The sequence below is a fragment of the Meleagris gallopavo genome, chromosome 17, assembly GCF_000146605.3.
Source record: "Meleagris gallopavo isolate NT-WF06-2002-E0010 breed Aviagen turkey brand Nicholas breeding stock chromosome 17, Turkey_5.1, whole genome shotgun sequence".
Taxonomy (NCBI): Eukaryota; Metazoa; Chordata; class Aves; order Galliformes; family Phasianidae; genus Meleagris; species Meleagris gallopavo.
The window spans coordinates 7,255,892-7,270,591 of NC_015027.2; the positions used below are offsets into that span (position 1 = coordinate 7,255,892).

Consider the following 14,700-nt stretch of genomic DNA (forward strand, 5'->3'; position numbering starts at 1 on the left):
AATAAGCAGGGAGAGATGCTGAAATCAATTTCAATCTAGTCTGTAAGTTGCAACAAACAAGAAAGGGTACAGTTTCGCTTGCCATTACAGCATTTCTGTATAGTGTCACTTTATACTCAATAAAGCCAACTATGCTAAGTCAACTATGAAAAATTACTCAGAGCTTTGAGAATTCCTGAGGAAACAAAGCAAAAGACTGAAAAGACATACAAAAAACTTCAAGATGAGCACAAAGACACAGCAGAAGCCACAAGTGAGTAACGTATACATTTTCTGAAACGTTCAGATTTGGCCACTTAAATACGAAATTATTTCCAGAAGACACTGGGACACAAGATCTCAGCAAGCTAGCAGGTAGTCATTACTCTTCAAGGTAGAACATAAATGCAGTTATTTAGGAATAGGAGGAACAAACTAGATGATTAAGTAGCATTTGCCCTGTTCAACAACCAGAAAACTCCAAGAGAAGGGATAGTCTTATTTAGCACTGTACATTGCTTATCAGAACATGTGAAAAATTCCAGTTACTCTGATCATTCCTTCCCCATCCTGTTCTACACACATCCCCAAGCAGTGCACGTCCTCAGCTGAGCCACAACACCACCCTTCAGACTAAAGGAGTAACAAAAATACAAGAGTATCTATCTTTACATTAACTGACAGAAGGGGGAGAATGCGTGAAAAGGTAAATGAGACATAAAGTTCCCTATGTGATAGCAGGTCCACACCAGTAAATCCTATTCCTATAGGAAGGCAAATTATCAGACAGAAATAAATGAAAAATAAAAGCATGGAGAGCCTTCAGGGACAGAATTCTACTGATCAAGCAATTGCAGGGGGAATGCAATTTACCCAGAAGTGGGCTTATGAAGCTATCACATACTAAGAACAAAATTAAGTTAGAAGAGTAAAAAAAGGGGCGACTGTCATCACTGCTAACACACTGAGACAGCTCAGCAGTACTGTCACAAGGAAGGACTCAGAAAGTGACTCTTAACAATAGTAACTACCATAGAGAGAAGTTACAAGCAGGGTCCCCCAGGGCTCATTACTAAGGCCAGCTCTCATTTCACAGATTACAGGTGACCTGGATGATAAAAATTTACTTGTGTATGTCCACATTTGCAGATAGGCACAGGAGAATAGTCAAATATTAAGGAAGCAATAGGCAAGGGAAAAGAACACATCAGTATCGGGACACTTCTATTTAGGACAAGCCAATTAAAGAAATGCAATGGAAATGGACAAGGATAAAGAGAGAATGCATACCCAGACATAGCTGGAACACATAAAAGCTGTATCACGACTGCCAGAGTGAGCACATTTTCCCTGTGTTGACCTGGCAGACCAACGTGACCTTTGATTTTCTCTTTCCCCTCACCACCTAAGGTATTTTCCATCTGCCTCAGGCTGACCTCTGGTGCTGGTATAGCCCAAAGAGCTGCTGACTTCATACTGATGCAGGTGAGGTCGTGGGATCATCAGGATGTTGGAGATCTTGCCCAGTGAGCTGTCATCAGAAGCCTGGCTCCTCACCTCCTCTGGGGGCAGCGTGCGGCTCTGCAGAGAAGGGCTGCATGAGACATCATAGGAACTAGAGCTCTTTCTGGTACGACTTTCTCTCTCCCTCACGGATCTGCTGAAAAGAAATAGTTACGTGCAGTAATAAGAAAAAAGGGAGAATTCATTCCAGAATTATAAAGGGGCTTGAACAAGCTCAAGTCATGTAAAAGACTCAACAGTTGAGTGCAAAAAAAAGACGACTAAAAGGAAGCTACCTCTACGTTTCGGCTATTTGGATACAGAATACTTGGTGCATTATGCAGTAAGCTCACACTCTCCCCATATTTCTCCAAGTACATTATGCATCAAGAAACACACCAGAACATCACTGCTCTCAAACTGGTACACTCACAGTCCTCTTACCTAAAAGTGGTGCAGCGCTGAGCTCTGGATGGACCTGGTAGTCTGAACACCTGGGCATCATAGCCATCATAATCAACCTGGATGGGCAGGGCGTTCTCAGCATCTTTTGGAGCTCCTAATGCTGAAATAAAATCATACAGTTCTGGAACCGCCTTCAAGAATGCTCAAGAACTGCAGGGCAGAAGCATCCAACTCACACCTCTAAGAAACAGCTCTTCCAAAAGAAACTGCGTGTAAAAATGATGAGCAGAAGAGCTGGAAAGGATGCTCACTCAGTCATCAATGTCTGTGCCTCTGAATCTGAGTTGCTAAGGCCCCAGTATCTTTCCCACATACAGCCAAGGGATTAAGTACTCAATAAACCAATTCTTGTATAAACAGATGCCTCGGATCACTTCAAGAGAGAAGTGCATATTTTAAAACCATCTTTGCAAGAAATGACAACTTCTCTTTTAGAACACATATTCCTGAAATTAGGTGGTATTAGCAGAATGCAGGCTTCTTCCACTGCAATTCTATGGCCATATCACTGACAGCACCTCAAGCCAGCAAATGTAGTCCTGTGCACTTCTCATGAATGGCAGTGCAAACACAGCCTGGCCCACCTATTTCTCTAGCCAGTGACAGGCACCTAGGACAGAAACTGCTGCCTCCCTCCATTGTAGTTATTTGTCTAGAATGCAAATCATATATTAACATCCTGGGTAACAGCTGTGTGCTTTTCAAGTTCTTCTGCAATAATTGTCCCTTCCAGCATCTCATCAGAAATGTTTTTGCTGTTAATGTCAGTCTTACTACAGCTGTTTGTTAGTTAGGGAGACAGTGTGATAGATCATTCCAGAAGAGGATTACTCACAGGCATCTCGGCTATTTTTTGTTTTCTCAGTCATTGGCTGGAGGGTCCAACAAAGGAGTTGTGAAGGAAGAAATAAGGAAAAAAACAACAGTCAGCATATTGTAAGGAAATACCCCAGTGTGATAAAGCATCATATTCAAGCTCACTGAAGCAGCCATACCATGTCAGAAGTATAAAAGACTATATTATATAAAGTACAAAGCATTTCTCACCTAGGTTAATCCTAGGATGGACTGATCCCAACAAACTAGTCCCTCATGCACAATCCCTACAACATCCATTTACAGATTTGTTTGCAATGTCTTTCAAACAAAGAAATGTAGTGACTACTGTTCCAATATTAACATTGCTAGGATTGGATGCTTGGCTGAGAGATGATTTCTGACAGATAATCAGAAAGATACCTACTTTTCTTCCTGCCAGTTTGATCCGTGGAGTGAAGCTGTTACACTGAAGCTGGCTTTTGGATGTGTAGAAACTGAAAGACAGGATAGTTCAGCTGTCTTCTAGGAACTGAACATAGTTGCACAACCACATAGCAGACAACCTATGAATTTGAGCCAATTATTTGAGGGAAAAAAAGGGTTTATCTCTCTTTGCTTAAGACAACATCTGAAAAACACCGGCAGATGGTTAAGGAGAGAGAAACTACTTTTTTCCTTAAAGACCAGCCTTAGAATTTCATATAATCTCAGTCTTGACCTCCTCTTAATGTATTAAAGTCTGCATTCCCCAGTTTGTTTCCTTCTTTCTACAGAAGATATCAGCTTTCACTGTCTATGGAGTACTGCACAGTTCACATGATTCTTTCCCTAATTTACATGACAGTAATGATCACATGAACTGCTTGAAAACTAAGGATCTCCTCCCAGTTGTGGTAATTATTCTTTAAGATCTGTTCTTATCACCTGAATCTTTTAAATCCTGCCCTGTTATAAGCCATCAAACAGCTCTTTCATCTAAGGAAAGGACCAAGTGCCTTCCAGCTACTTGAAAAGACTGGATATACACAACGCTTGAATGGTTATTGGTCAGGACAGCCATACAATGCATGAAGATAAAACGAAGTATTAAAAGAAAAAAAAAGTTCTGCTGCAGAACAGGGGTTGTAGAAGCTGCTTTTGTTCTGATCTCTAATGGTAGAGAAAGAGCAGAGGGTATTATGACACAATGTTTAACCGAAAGCAGAAAAAAACCTACCATGCCTTGGGGTAAAGCTGAGCCTGTGTTTCCTGTAATTGCCTTAATATTTATCCATGCTATTCACATGCTCTTTACCTGTAACTATTCACTGGAGATGTACTTATTTTCCCTAATCATCAATTTAGTTGAAGTGACAGTAATTTTTCTAAGCTTCCTGACTTACTTAAATCATAATTTAAGGCTACAACTCAGCTGGAAAGAGAGCTTAAGATCAAAACTTTTTCCTCTTCAAATTGCCTATCACATCTGACATTGAAATAATGACCAGAGTTCTGCAAGAACACCCTTAGTTCTGCAAGACTACTGTCCCTGCTTTGCAAGCAGAGCAGCAGAAATAAACAATGGCAGAAGAAAGAGAAATCAACAGATGTACAGAGAAGAAAGCATAGCACAGATATTTTGCAAAGGCTGTTATCTCCTGAAAAACTTTAAGAGCTCACCTACCTATGGTTTATCCAGTGTGGAATATTGTAGTCATCACCCAGCCTGGAATCCCCAGGTCCACAGCGATTATGGAGCTGTAAGAGGAAGTCAAGGCAAAGCAACCAGTAGTGTCTGTCACAAAGTAACATTCCTTCTAGGAACAGAGAAGGGAGGAACAGTACCTTAAAGAGTGGTACAGCATGCAGTGGTTGCTCTCCCATGCATACCAAGTCCACACCAATCCCTGTAAACAAATAACAGCAGAGTTCAGCTATCGACCATGCAGGACTGATAGACTATGTCAGAACAGACCACATGCTTTGTATTCACAATAGATTTTAAAAACATGATTGCACCGCAAATAGTAGCGAGCAATCCCATGGTATGGCTACAGACCCAAACCACCTGTGGGAATATCCAAAGTGTTTCTTCTAAACTAACATAAATCATGAAGGATAATTCTGCAAGGGGAAGGTCTGCCTGGACTGATGAAGTGCTCCACTATCATTGAAACAAATCAATACCTGCAAGTTCTCTAAAAACCAAATCATTTCAACAGTGTAGACACAAGCCCTCCAGTTGTGACCCCTCTTTCCCGAGTACGAAAGTTACAACTACTATTTCAGCTCAAGAAAAGGGCAGAACTTTTCCAAATATATCTGTTATTCTTCACAGAAGTGATTGGTTATTTACCATTGTCTATCATCCGCTGCTTGGTCAGAATCATAAGGAGGCGATCGACTTCAAACACACCCACACCAGGGGTGATGACCACAGACATCTGGCCAGTCCGATCAAAGTTCCTGTTTATGTAATGCTTGTCGAACACTACGAGGAGGAAACAGGGAGTACTTCATCAAAAAAAGATGCTGGATGTATTTCTCAACGCAACGGAGTTGACTCTCTATTGGTAAAGGTATTAAACAAGTTTCCACAAAGCACATGTGAAAGTTAGGACTTGTACGTAGCATTGTTCAATCAGTAATATAAATAAAGCTATGGCAAGTATGGGCAGAAAAAGAAAGCAGGAACTGGATACCTAAAAAGGGGTCTTTTTTCATATGCTTAGTGTTCTAACATCTCAAAAAAAACAAATCAACAACAACAAAAAAAACACAGACCAAACAAACAAAAATATCCAGTGCTTCAAAAACAAGCAAACCCCACCTATATCATAAACCCCTCCTACACCATAACATAAAGGCCATTACTGATCACTAACATGCTGTGCTCCCCCTCTCATGTAAATACAGCCATTCACAGGATAGAAACATCCGATGTAGAGTCACAAAAAAGCACATCTTTTGGGATTCCTTCCAGACACTTAAATCCATCTATCTGCTAAAAAAAGATGGATCACCTTGAGCAAGGAACAGTTGATCAACTTGCTTTTGAAAGGCTTACAGAATTAAAAAATTCAATTTCTATTGCAAGAAGTTTGCACACAGACACGCAGCTAGGAGAAACGTTTTCATCTGAACAAAGCCCTGCATTGGTTCCTGAACCACCCAACACTCAGTTATGCGAGTCACTGTTTTTTCCAAAGACACACATTAGACACTTTCTTCTGAAGCAGAAAATGACAGTTTAACCACTTCATATTTCTCTCTCCTCACTGGTGTTAAAGAACAGGCAGGAGAAGCCCACAACCATTTACTTGCACCTGTTTTAGTGGCTCCTCCTCTGAACATTTTTATCTGTTGTTCATAACTTACCATTGAATGAAAGATTTATGGCCTCCAAGTAGTTCCCTTGTGCTGATGTAGAATTGAAACCTGGAGGAAAGCCCTCTGGACGAGCGTTCAGAAGGAAAAAATAAATCAATTGTAACTGCATTGGTCTTAAGGCCTATTACCTCAACAAATTACAGGCAAAAATGGTGCACCTCACAGAAAGATCTGAGCAAAATAACTTACTCAGGAGAGCACTTAAGTAGTGCAATATCAGACTCCAACCAAAGCTGGAGTTTACAAATAGTTTTCCAAAAAAAAATTTTTTTAAGTGGATAAAAGCCCAGGAAAGGGTATTCCTTCACCTGCTTGCTCCAGTCGTACCAGCACGGGATACTGGATGAAAAGCTTTTTAATGGTCACAAGCAATGAGGTCCACTCTTCTCGTCTCTCATTCTGAACTACAACTCTAGAAAGAGCACAGTTCAGTAAGTATCATGAAAGGAATACAAACCATACTCACACCCAAGGGGAAGACTAACATAGCAAACAAAATCGTGCAGTCACAGAATGGAAAGTGCTGCCACTTTCAGACATACATGTTTTTCACAATCTTAATTCCTAGCAAGGTCCTACAGCTAACAACACGATGTTCTCCACAAGGGTTGTACACACACTGTGAGACAGGTGAAAGAACAGGGAAGAAGACATACTTGTAAAAATCTTCATAAAACCTTCCCTCATGATCCTGCCGGATTGATGCACGATGTGTTTCAGGAAACTCATCTGAAATGGAGGCAGCAGCAGCTATTACAGTGCATTCTCATACAGAAATGCCTATTGTCTTTTCTAGCAGGGAGTGGTTAAATCCCACTGGAGAAGAAAATCTCTGATAAATATTACTTGTCCCTCACAACATTTAAATTGCTTTTAAACCAACGTGACAGCTTGAGTACAAGGAAAAAAATTTGCCACATATTCCTCCAAGTACAGTTTTTACTGCAGTACTGTCATGACAATGGTTGTGTATCCATTGTGCTTGCTAGGGAACACTTTTGACATGGGCATAAAAAACAGCAGAAAGAGTCTTTGCCAGACACTAAAAATCTCTGATGAGAGGAGAAAGGTTAAAAACAGTAACAAGAAAACATGGAATTGACTTACCTATACATTTTGCTTCATAAAACGTTCTAGAAAATAGAACCACTGTCACTTCATGGCTACAATTCTTCTCCTGTCCGAGAAGAACAGAAAAAAAAACTTTCACACAAAAAAGGGTCACGCTCAGTAGATACACATATAGTAACACCCTCTATACCTCACAAGTAGGACCTAGATAAAAGTGTACTGCTGTATTTATGTACAGGCAGAAAGACTGTGCATGCCTCTATGAAATAACATAAAGCTCTGTCCTGAGGAGTCCGTTCTGCTGGGCTATAGTGCATTAAATGGAAGCATCCTCCATTAGTCTTAAAGCAACTCCCCTCTGTAGTTACCAGGATACAAGATTTCTGTGTAAAAAAACACAGCTGATTCAATCTGTTTGCTTTTATAAACGTACTCACTGACAGCAATTTGGTACTGTTATTTCTTATTGTTCAGATAGATGCTCCTAATAATTCCACGGAAACAAGGCACTAACCTCACTGAACAGTTATAGTGCTAGTACACACAGTGGAATTAATGAGCTGGAAAGAGCATACTGGCCATCCCCTGCAAAAGGAAAAGCTTGAAAAGCCCTGGTCTGAGAGCCCCCAGATCACCCAGGCCCATATCCAACATGGTATATTAGTATCAAAAATAGAACAGAAGCCTTATACACATCATGCAGTGCTCCCAGTAAATCTCCAGGGGAAAAAAAACACAATGAAAATGAATTAAATCTGTAGTTCTTTACATTTGTGAGCATTATGAGCTATACTTTGCACAGATGTTACACATGTAGGGTTTCGGGCTCTTTTGCCTTGCCTAGCTATCCTTCCAATTTAGACTGCAGATTTTGTATGTCTTGAGTACTGTTACAGTTCTCTTATTCACGTCCATAGAAATCTGCTGCCCCAGGCTTTCTCCACAGCTGCGTGGCTAAAAGGATTTTAGCCTCCAATCCTACCCTCTCCCCTGTCAACAGCAGCTGCACCTTGCTGTGAGCCAAGGCGTGCACTGAAACAGGAGATGGCTCTTTGTTGTTTGGCTGTGAAAAGATAGCGAGGCTTTGTTTGTTTGTTTTAGAGAACACCACTTCCAAGAGCTTCCACACCATCAGTGGCCCCATGCTAAAAGACAGCAACACAACTGGATTCCATAATGCCAGGGAACCATTCGGAATTAAGTCCTGGAACAAAGACTGTGCAGAACAAACTTGAGTTGCACCTGCATCACACATGCAGTGACTTAAGGCCAGTCAGACCTGCCACCCAAACCAACCAACTGCATGACAACACCACAGCAGATACAACAGAGCAGTACTGGAGCCACCTGCACGCACGATTTACCAGCTGACCTACAGTAACCACTCTTCTGATGCCCAGGAGCCATCTCTCATGCTCTTGTAAACCTTAGTGCTGCCTGACACAATATGGGCCTTCCTCAAACAGGCAGCTCAATGGATTCACCAAGATGGCACTGACATCTTATTTCAGAACAGGATGAACTTGAGCAGCTATTTACCTTCCATTTTGTGAAGAGGTCAGCAAGGAAACCATTCACAGCCTTCTCAAAGTACAAGTCCCCTGCAAAGTAAACACACCCAAACATCAAACAATAGCAAATACTTCAATTACAAGCTGTATTTAACACTGAGATTCTAGGAGTCATTTTTTATTAGGATCAGAGCAGAGTAATTTGCTTTGTGCACACTGAATGCTAACAATACTAAAGAGGGCATAAAAAAAGATTTAAAAGCAGGATTACGTTTCAGATGATTTAAACAAAACTGTTGTATTGTCACACAGACCTGACCTTTACATCCATTCTTCCAACACATTTACAACATGCTGGGAAAGCATCTGTACTATCTTTTAGAAATAGCATTCACAACTGATCCCCTGCTCTGCTTTGAAAAGCTGCCCAGCTACATATGCCTAAGCACATGGTCAAAGGAAGGGGTAAGAGAGCTGCTAAAGAACTAAGGCAGAAAAAAACAGGGCAATGACAGAGCTAAGTAACTCATTCTAACCTCTCGAATTTTGAACACTTTTTGAATTTTGAATACTTTTAGCAACCCTCCCCTGAGCTAAAGGCAGGGCTCTCCCATCCAGCCTATGTCAAGAGAAATCTATAGTATCGAGACATTCTTTGCATGGGACTTCCATTCATTTCTGTTTTCAGGGTTCCAAGCCCTCATCACCAAATGTTCAAGACAGAAAAACCTTTCCAAGTTTCATACTCAAGCTGGTCCCTTTGAATTAGTAGCTGAGATAACGGCAGCCAGCCACTACAGTAAGAACAGGAAAATTATGGGGCACCCAGGAGAAAGAAAGCGTGGCACTGTGAATAAGGATCTAAGAGAACATCACAGCATACCTCAGAGCAATGCCTATACCAAAGGTGGGATATTTTAGTTTTCTAGAAGTGGTAGAAAGGTATCATAGTGGCTGTTTTCTAGTAGCAGCAGAAAGGACAGCTGCAGTCATGCACAATCACAACCAGGCAAGCCAGTTAAACACGTACCATAGATATCAAAATCCCACATTTCACAGCTCATCTGGATGAAAATATAAACCATGGCAGAAGTGGAGCGGAAGACCACCTGCAGGGGAATTAAACATCTTTCAAACAAGGTACATTCACTACAAGTTCCAAATGTGGAAATTAATTACCAAGTAACTGATATGACTGTGCCCAATGCACTGTGAGGAATTCCCCCTCCAAGGGAAGAGCAATCAGTGAAGAACAGTTGAACTTCACTGATCACTCATTCCCCTGAATTTGCTGCCATTTTTCAACTCGCTACAAAACCAGTTCATGTGATCCATTCAAATCCGTCAGCAGGATAGAATTAACAAAAAGCTAGCAAGAGAAAAGACTTCTTTTTCTTTACTCTCCAAAATCTTACCCGTGTGTCCTCACTGATGTATCCACAAGTGACTTTCTCACTCTTAACCCACAGCTCACCTGCTTGTGCCCTGGAAGAAAAAAAGTGCACAATATTTATTAACTAGAGTGAATATGAAGATCACAGAATCAACATTTTCCTAACTGTATATTTCTCACCAATAGCTGGAAACGCTACAAACATAGCTAAGCTTAAAGCACTTCTCTTCACACTTGGCTCTGAGGGCAGAGGTTTCTGTGCTGCTCTCTAATTTTCCCATATCCAGAAAAAAATGAACATAACACACTGACCTGATACCTGCAAATTCCACCTTCTGGGTGACATATGCACACGTGCTGACCTATGAAAGAACAGTTACAGGTGTCAACAGAACAGTGGGCTTTGAGAGAGCAGACAGATTAGCAAAGAAAACAAACAAGCAAGCAAAGTGCTCAAGCACCAGACTTGGGCCATAAAAACATGAAAACCAGAACCTCTCAAATGCAGCATGGAAAACAATTTTTAATAGGAGCTGAAATTGACTGGATTCTTCTCTCTAATTCACTGCTCCTACAGGAGTCAAAAACTGTGCTTCAGATGCAGAAACAAAAAAATAAAAATCTGATGGTTACTTATTAAGCAGTACTATCAGAGAGAGAATACTGCAGCATTTCTGTTTGAAAGACATTTGGATTCAATTCCTTCCTAAGGTAGTAAACCATTAAAATTCAGAACATGAGAAAAAAAAATACTAAGCAGCATTTTCAGTATCCAAAGCAGTAACTAACATTACTGCAACAGAATAGGAAATTATGGGAGTGTCATTTTTTTTCCTCATTATTTACATACACTTCTCCAACACTAACATACCACTTAAAGCTGAAGTTCCACAGGAGCTGCTGACACTGATCATCATCTCTCTCTGTAAAAAGCTTATTTTCTTCTACAGTCAGCAAAGAAAAACGTCTATAATATTCTCAAAATCACCTCCACCCTACAATGAGGGCAGCATGGGCCTTACCAAACTTTTCTTCAGTCGCCACATATCCCCACGGCCAATATACTGATCTTTAAAAGTCAGTTCCACCAAGTCCAAGGTCACTTCCTGGGAAATAGAGGAAAAGCATTGATTAGATTTTATTGTTGTTTCCAACACAGCACCTTTCTGTTCTGCTAAGAGCCAAATGTTACATCGAGGGCTGTTCTAAGCAAGTCAGTACTGCCAACAGCTGCAAGACAAAGAGGAAATCCCATATGAACAGCCACCAAAGTTGTGCACGTACCTGAAACGAAACTGCATCACAGAAAAAGACCCAAGACTATCTGTACTACAACTCTCAGATCAAACCAAAAGCACAAAAATCAAATTCCACTCCTCACAGCATTAAGGAAATGCAGTTCCTGCATATTTTTTGTCATGTATTGAATAACAACTCCAACTGAAGCTCTTCATACAGATGGACATTTACGAGAGATGCCTCTTTTACAAGGTACTCTAATATCAAATAATGAAAATCCATGGCTTTTCTTTGGACCGGGGCACTTACGAGTTTCTCTTCCCTCTGCTGAGTTATTCTGAATTGCTAGAAGGAAAATGTAATTGAAATGTCTAAATTCTTATCAACCAGGTCCAAAAACTTCAAAAGGAATGTTGAGATAGTGGGGAGAGAAGAAAGGGACCCATACAAACACATAAACAGTGCAAGAGCCCAAGCCTCACTTTCTTCAGAACGATGGTAAAAGATGCTTCCACTAAAAATTAAAAAAAGCTTTTTTCTTTCCCCCAACACTACTATAAATGGAAGTTTACAGAGCCCCAATATGACCTAACAGATGGAAAAAAATTGGAAAGCCACACACCTTTGGGTCAACAACATTCACATGGACATCCTGGTACGGCCGCAGTCGGAAAACCTGTGCAACAGTCTGATCCACACTTATCGTTTCTGCCACAGCAAGGAGAAAGGACAGAGAACACAACCAGAAAGTGTCAAGCATTTACAGGTACAAAAGCAATATAATGAGGTCATCATGAAACACTTAGGGCCTCAACAAAAGACAGTAACTTCTTTCAATTATTGCCCACTAAGACTCATTAAAATCAAAGCAATGGGGATCAACACAAAGTTCAGTATGAATTCTTTAATGCAAGAAGAATGCAAGAAGAGAAGACATACAGAGAGTGCAGATACAAAAATTTAAGGCTTAAGTTTGTTGGTTTTTTTTCCCTCCAAACTTTACTCAACATTACTGAACCAAAAGCAGAATTAAAATTGGCTAGTGAAGTTCATTTTCTGATGGAAATGATAATCCTTCCATCCTAGACAAACAAAGCATTCAGCTTCTTTAAAAGTTACATTAGTTGAGTAATGCAGGTATTTAAAGTCCAACCACACAGTCTTTGTCTATGATTTTACTGTGCACTTCACAAGTCTAGGGTTTTACCTTTCTGCAAATCTTCCTTCAGTGATTTCACTTGCAGGAGCAGAGGGCTGCAGCATGGAAAGAAGAAAAAAGGCAGACAAGTTGAGGTACCAACAGTGTACTCCAGTTAAATCGATATCAAAACTGTTCAGGATCACAGAGAACAGAATAAGCTGAACAAAAACATTACCGCTTTCTGGAAAGTTTCAATACACCATCACCATCCTCTCTGCCTGTCACCCCATGCTGTTCTTTATACCTATTACTACTACAAGGTACTTTTTAGGTAAAGATGACACTCTAAATGGGAAACAAAGACATACAAGATCATCTCAGAATCTAACATAGCTATGCTCCTGCTTTTTCAATATATGCTGTAGGATGAACTTCAGACTGCAGTTTTATGTTTATATTGCAAACCAAGAAGTTTGAGTTTTGCCTTGGAGATACTACAGATGGAAGAATAATTGTTAGCTAATGACAGCTCTGTGAAGATAAAGCCATCACTGACCTCCAGGTGCTACTTGTCCAGTGAAACATCAAGCATGAAGGACTACACAAACTTTGCTTTGAGCAAGAGCTCCTGCTACAGTTTATTTTACTTCCATTGAGAAAAAAACACAGCAGATGCTGAAAAAAAGCCTCTCAGTGTAGAACCTGCTGCACTTCAACACATCCTTTCAGTGCTCTAACCACACTTGACTTATCAGCATTCACCTGTATTCATCATTGGGATGTGCAATTTCCACAACATCTCCCAGTTTGATCTGAAGAAATACTTTAGGATTCACTACCAGTTCATCATCTGCAAAACATAAGCGAATGAGGAACATGACAATGAACAAATACCAAACCCAGACACTTGCATGTTTATACACACCTACTTACTTAACACAAATTCATTGGCCTAGGATTAACACATCACTGATGTATCACGTTCACTACAGAACAACACCCCTACAGCCACTTCAGTCTGGACAATCTTGTGAGCAAAAGCTTTTCTTTCAAATCAAAGGACTTTTATGAAAGAGCTATTCAGCAAAAGAGCATGCCCTCACTACACAATACAATCTTCTTTTGTATTTTACATATAAAGAGTACCAGCAGGAATTCAGGTATCTACAGAATCTTGCTAATAAACTTCAGTACCATGCAGTGCTTTTAAGTCTACAACTAGAAAGTAAGCAAATAAACAGCATTCTGAGTTCACAAAACCACAGATTTTGTTCCTACACCTGTCTACATGCAGCAGAAACTCACTGACATGTCTGTCACTCCTTTGTTAAGAAGGACCGAGGTACAAGTTAAAGAAAAAGTGAGAAAACAAAAGGAAAAGAAGTAGAACGAAGGAATTGTATTTTACAGGTGGAATTCCATTCTGTTCTGAAAAATAAAAGTGATTTTATTCTGCTGTATCTTACTGTTAGGACAGGTCGTTCCACACTGCAGCTGGCAGCATTGCAATCAAGCTCTGCCTCCACTGCTTTGTTAAAAGAGCAATACATATCTCAGAGCTTTCAATAACAGTAAGTGTGGGTCTCACTACTGTAAACCAAGACACTGACCGCTGCCTCCAAAGCCCTTCTTGTGTATGACCAGCTTGTACACCTTGTTGGTCCTCATCTTGAGCTCCCGTCCTTCTCAGTTACTTCGAGTAAAAAGGGTGGAGGACATCCTACACATCTGCAGCAGAAACGAGAGCAAGCACAGGCCTCAGCACAGCCATTTTTCAGTGGCTCTGTGAGCAGCGGCGTCTGTGCTTAAGTTTAACTTCTCTACGTCAGGAAGAAGCCCAGCGCCGTGCTGCAGGCAGGCAGGGAGCACCCAGACCCACCAGTGCCACACAGCGCTGACCCTCACGGCTCGCATCACCAACATCCCGTCCCGCTGCTCTCACCCGCCCCACGCGCTATTTCAGCGCACGACTTTCATAGCGTACTTTTTCAGAAGCGTACTTCAAACCAAACCTGCCACTGACAAGTTTCTCTCCACATCGGTTACAGACACGTCACTAGAACACACGCTTTTCTCCTCACAACACCCACCCTTAGAGCTGCGCTCCCACACCAACGCTTCCCCCACAGGTGCCGAAGCGCGGGATGCAGCGCCCGCTCCCCCCGACCCGCTCCCTTCAGCCGCTCCCGGGCTCCTCAGGGCCGCAGACG

General features: G+C 41.1%; 1 protein-coding gene across 8 annotated transcripts in view; it reads right to left on the reverse strand.

Moving 5' to 3' along the window:
* The window catches only part of DEPDC5 (DEP domain containing 5, GATOR1 subcomplex subunit), a 33,218-nt gene extending 18,524 nt beyond the window's left edge, over nucleotides 1-14,694 (reverse strand). For 4 of the 8 annotated variants that reach the window (XM_010720281.2, XM_010720277.2, XM_010720282.2 and 1 more), the window contains exons 1-21: nucleotides 14,581-14,694; nucleotides 14,101-14,218; nucleotides 13,253-13,340; nucleotides 12,557-12,603; nucleotides 11,972-12,057; nucleotides 11,133-11,216; nucleotides 10,423-10,472; nucleotides 10,133-10,202; nucleotides 9,748-9,826; nucleotides 8,746-8,807; nucleotides 7,243-7,312; nucleotides 6,792-6,864; nucleotides 6,444-6,547; nucleotides 6,124-6,198; nucleotides 5,102-5,236; nucleotides 4,591-4,652; nucleotides 4,430-4,503; nucleotides 3,191-3,260; nucleotides 2,783-2,819; nucleotides 1,927-2,047; nucleotides 1,416-1,636 (exon numbers count right to left, since the gene is read on the reverse strand). In XM_010720281.2, the coding sequence (XP_010718583.1) occupies nucleotides 1,416-1,636; nucleotides 1,927-2,047; nucleotides 2,783-2,819; nucleotides 3,191-3,260; nucleotides 4,430-4,503; nucleotides 4,591-4,652; nucleotides 5,102-5,236; nucleotides 6,124-6,198; nucleotides 6,444-6,547; nucleotides 6,792-6,864; nucleotides 7,243-7,312; nucleotides 8,746-8,807; nucleotides 9,748-9,826; nucleotides 10,133-10,202; nucleotides 10,423-10,472; nucleotides 11,133-11,216; nucleotides 11,972-12,057; nucleotides 12,557-12,603; nucleotides 13,253-13,340; nucleotides 14,101-14,158 (1,666 nt within the window). In that variant the 5' untranslated portion in view covers nucleotides 14,159-14,218; nucleotides 14,581-14,694. Of the gene's footprint in view, nucleotides 1-1,415; nucleotides 1,640-1,926; nucleotides 2,048-2,782; nucleotides 2,820-3,190; nucleotides 3,261-4,429; nucleotides 4,504-4,590; nucleotides 4,653-5,101; nucleotides 5,237-6,123; nucleotides 6,199-6,443; nucleotides 6,548-6,791; nucleotides 6,865-7,242; nucleotides 7,313-8,745; nucleotides 8,808-9,747; nucleotides 9,827-10,132; nucleotides 10,203-10,422; nucleotides 10,473-11,132; nucleotides 11,217-11,971; nucleotides 12,058-12,556; nucleotides 12,604-13,252; nucleotides 13,341-14,100; nucleotides 14,219-14,580 lie in introns of all 8 variants that reach the window. The other 4 variants (XM_010720280.2, XM_010720276.2, XM_010720279.2 and 1 more) reach the window with 1 other exon arrangement.
* Between the last annotated feature and the right edge of the window lie 6 nt (nucleotides 14,695-14,700).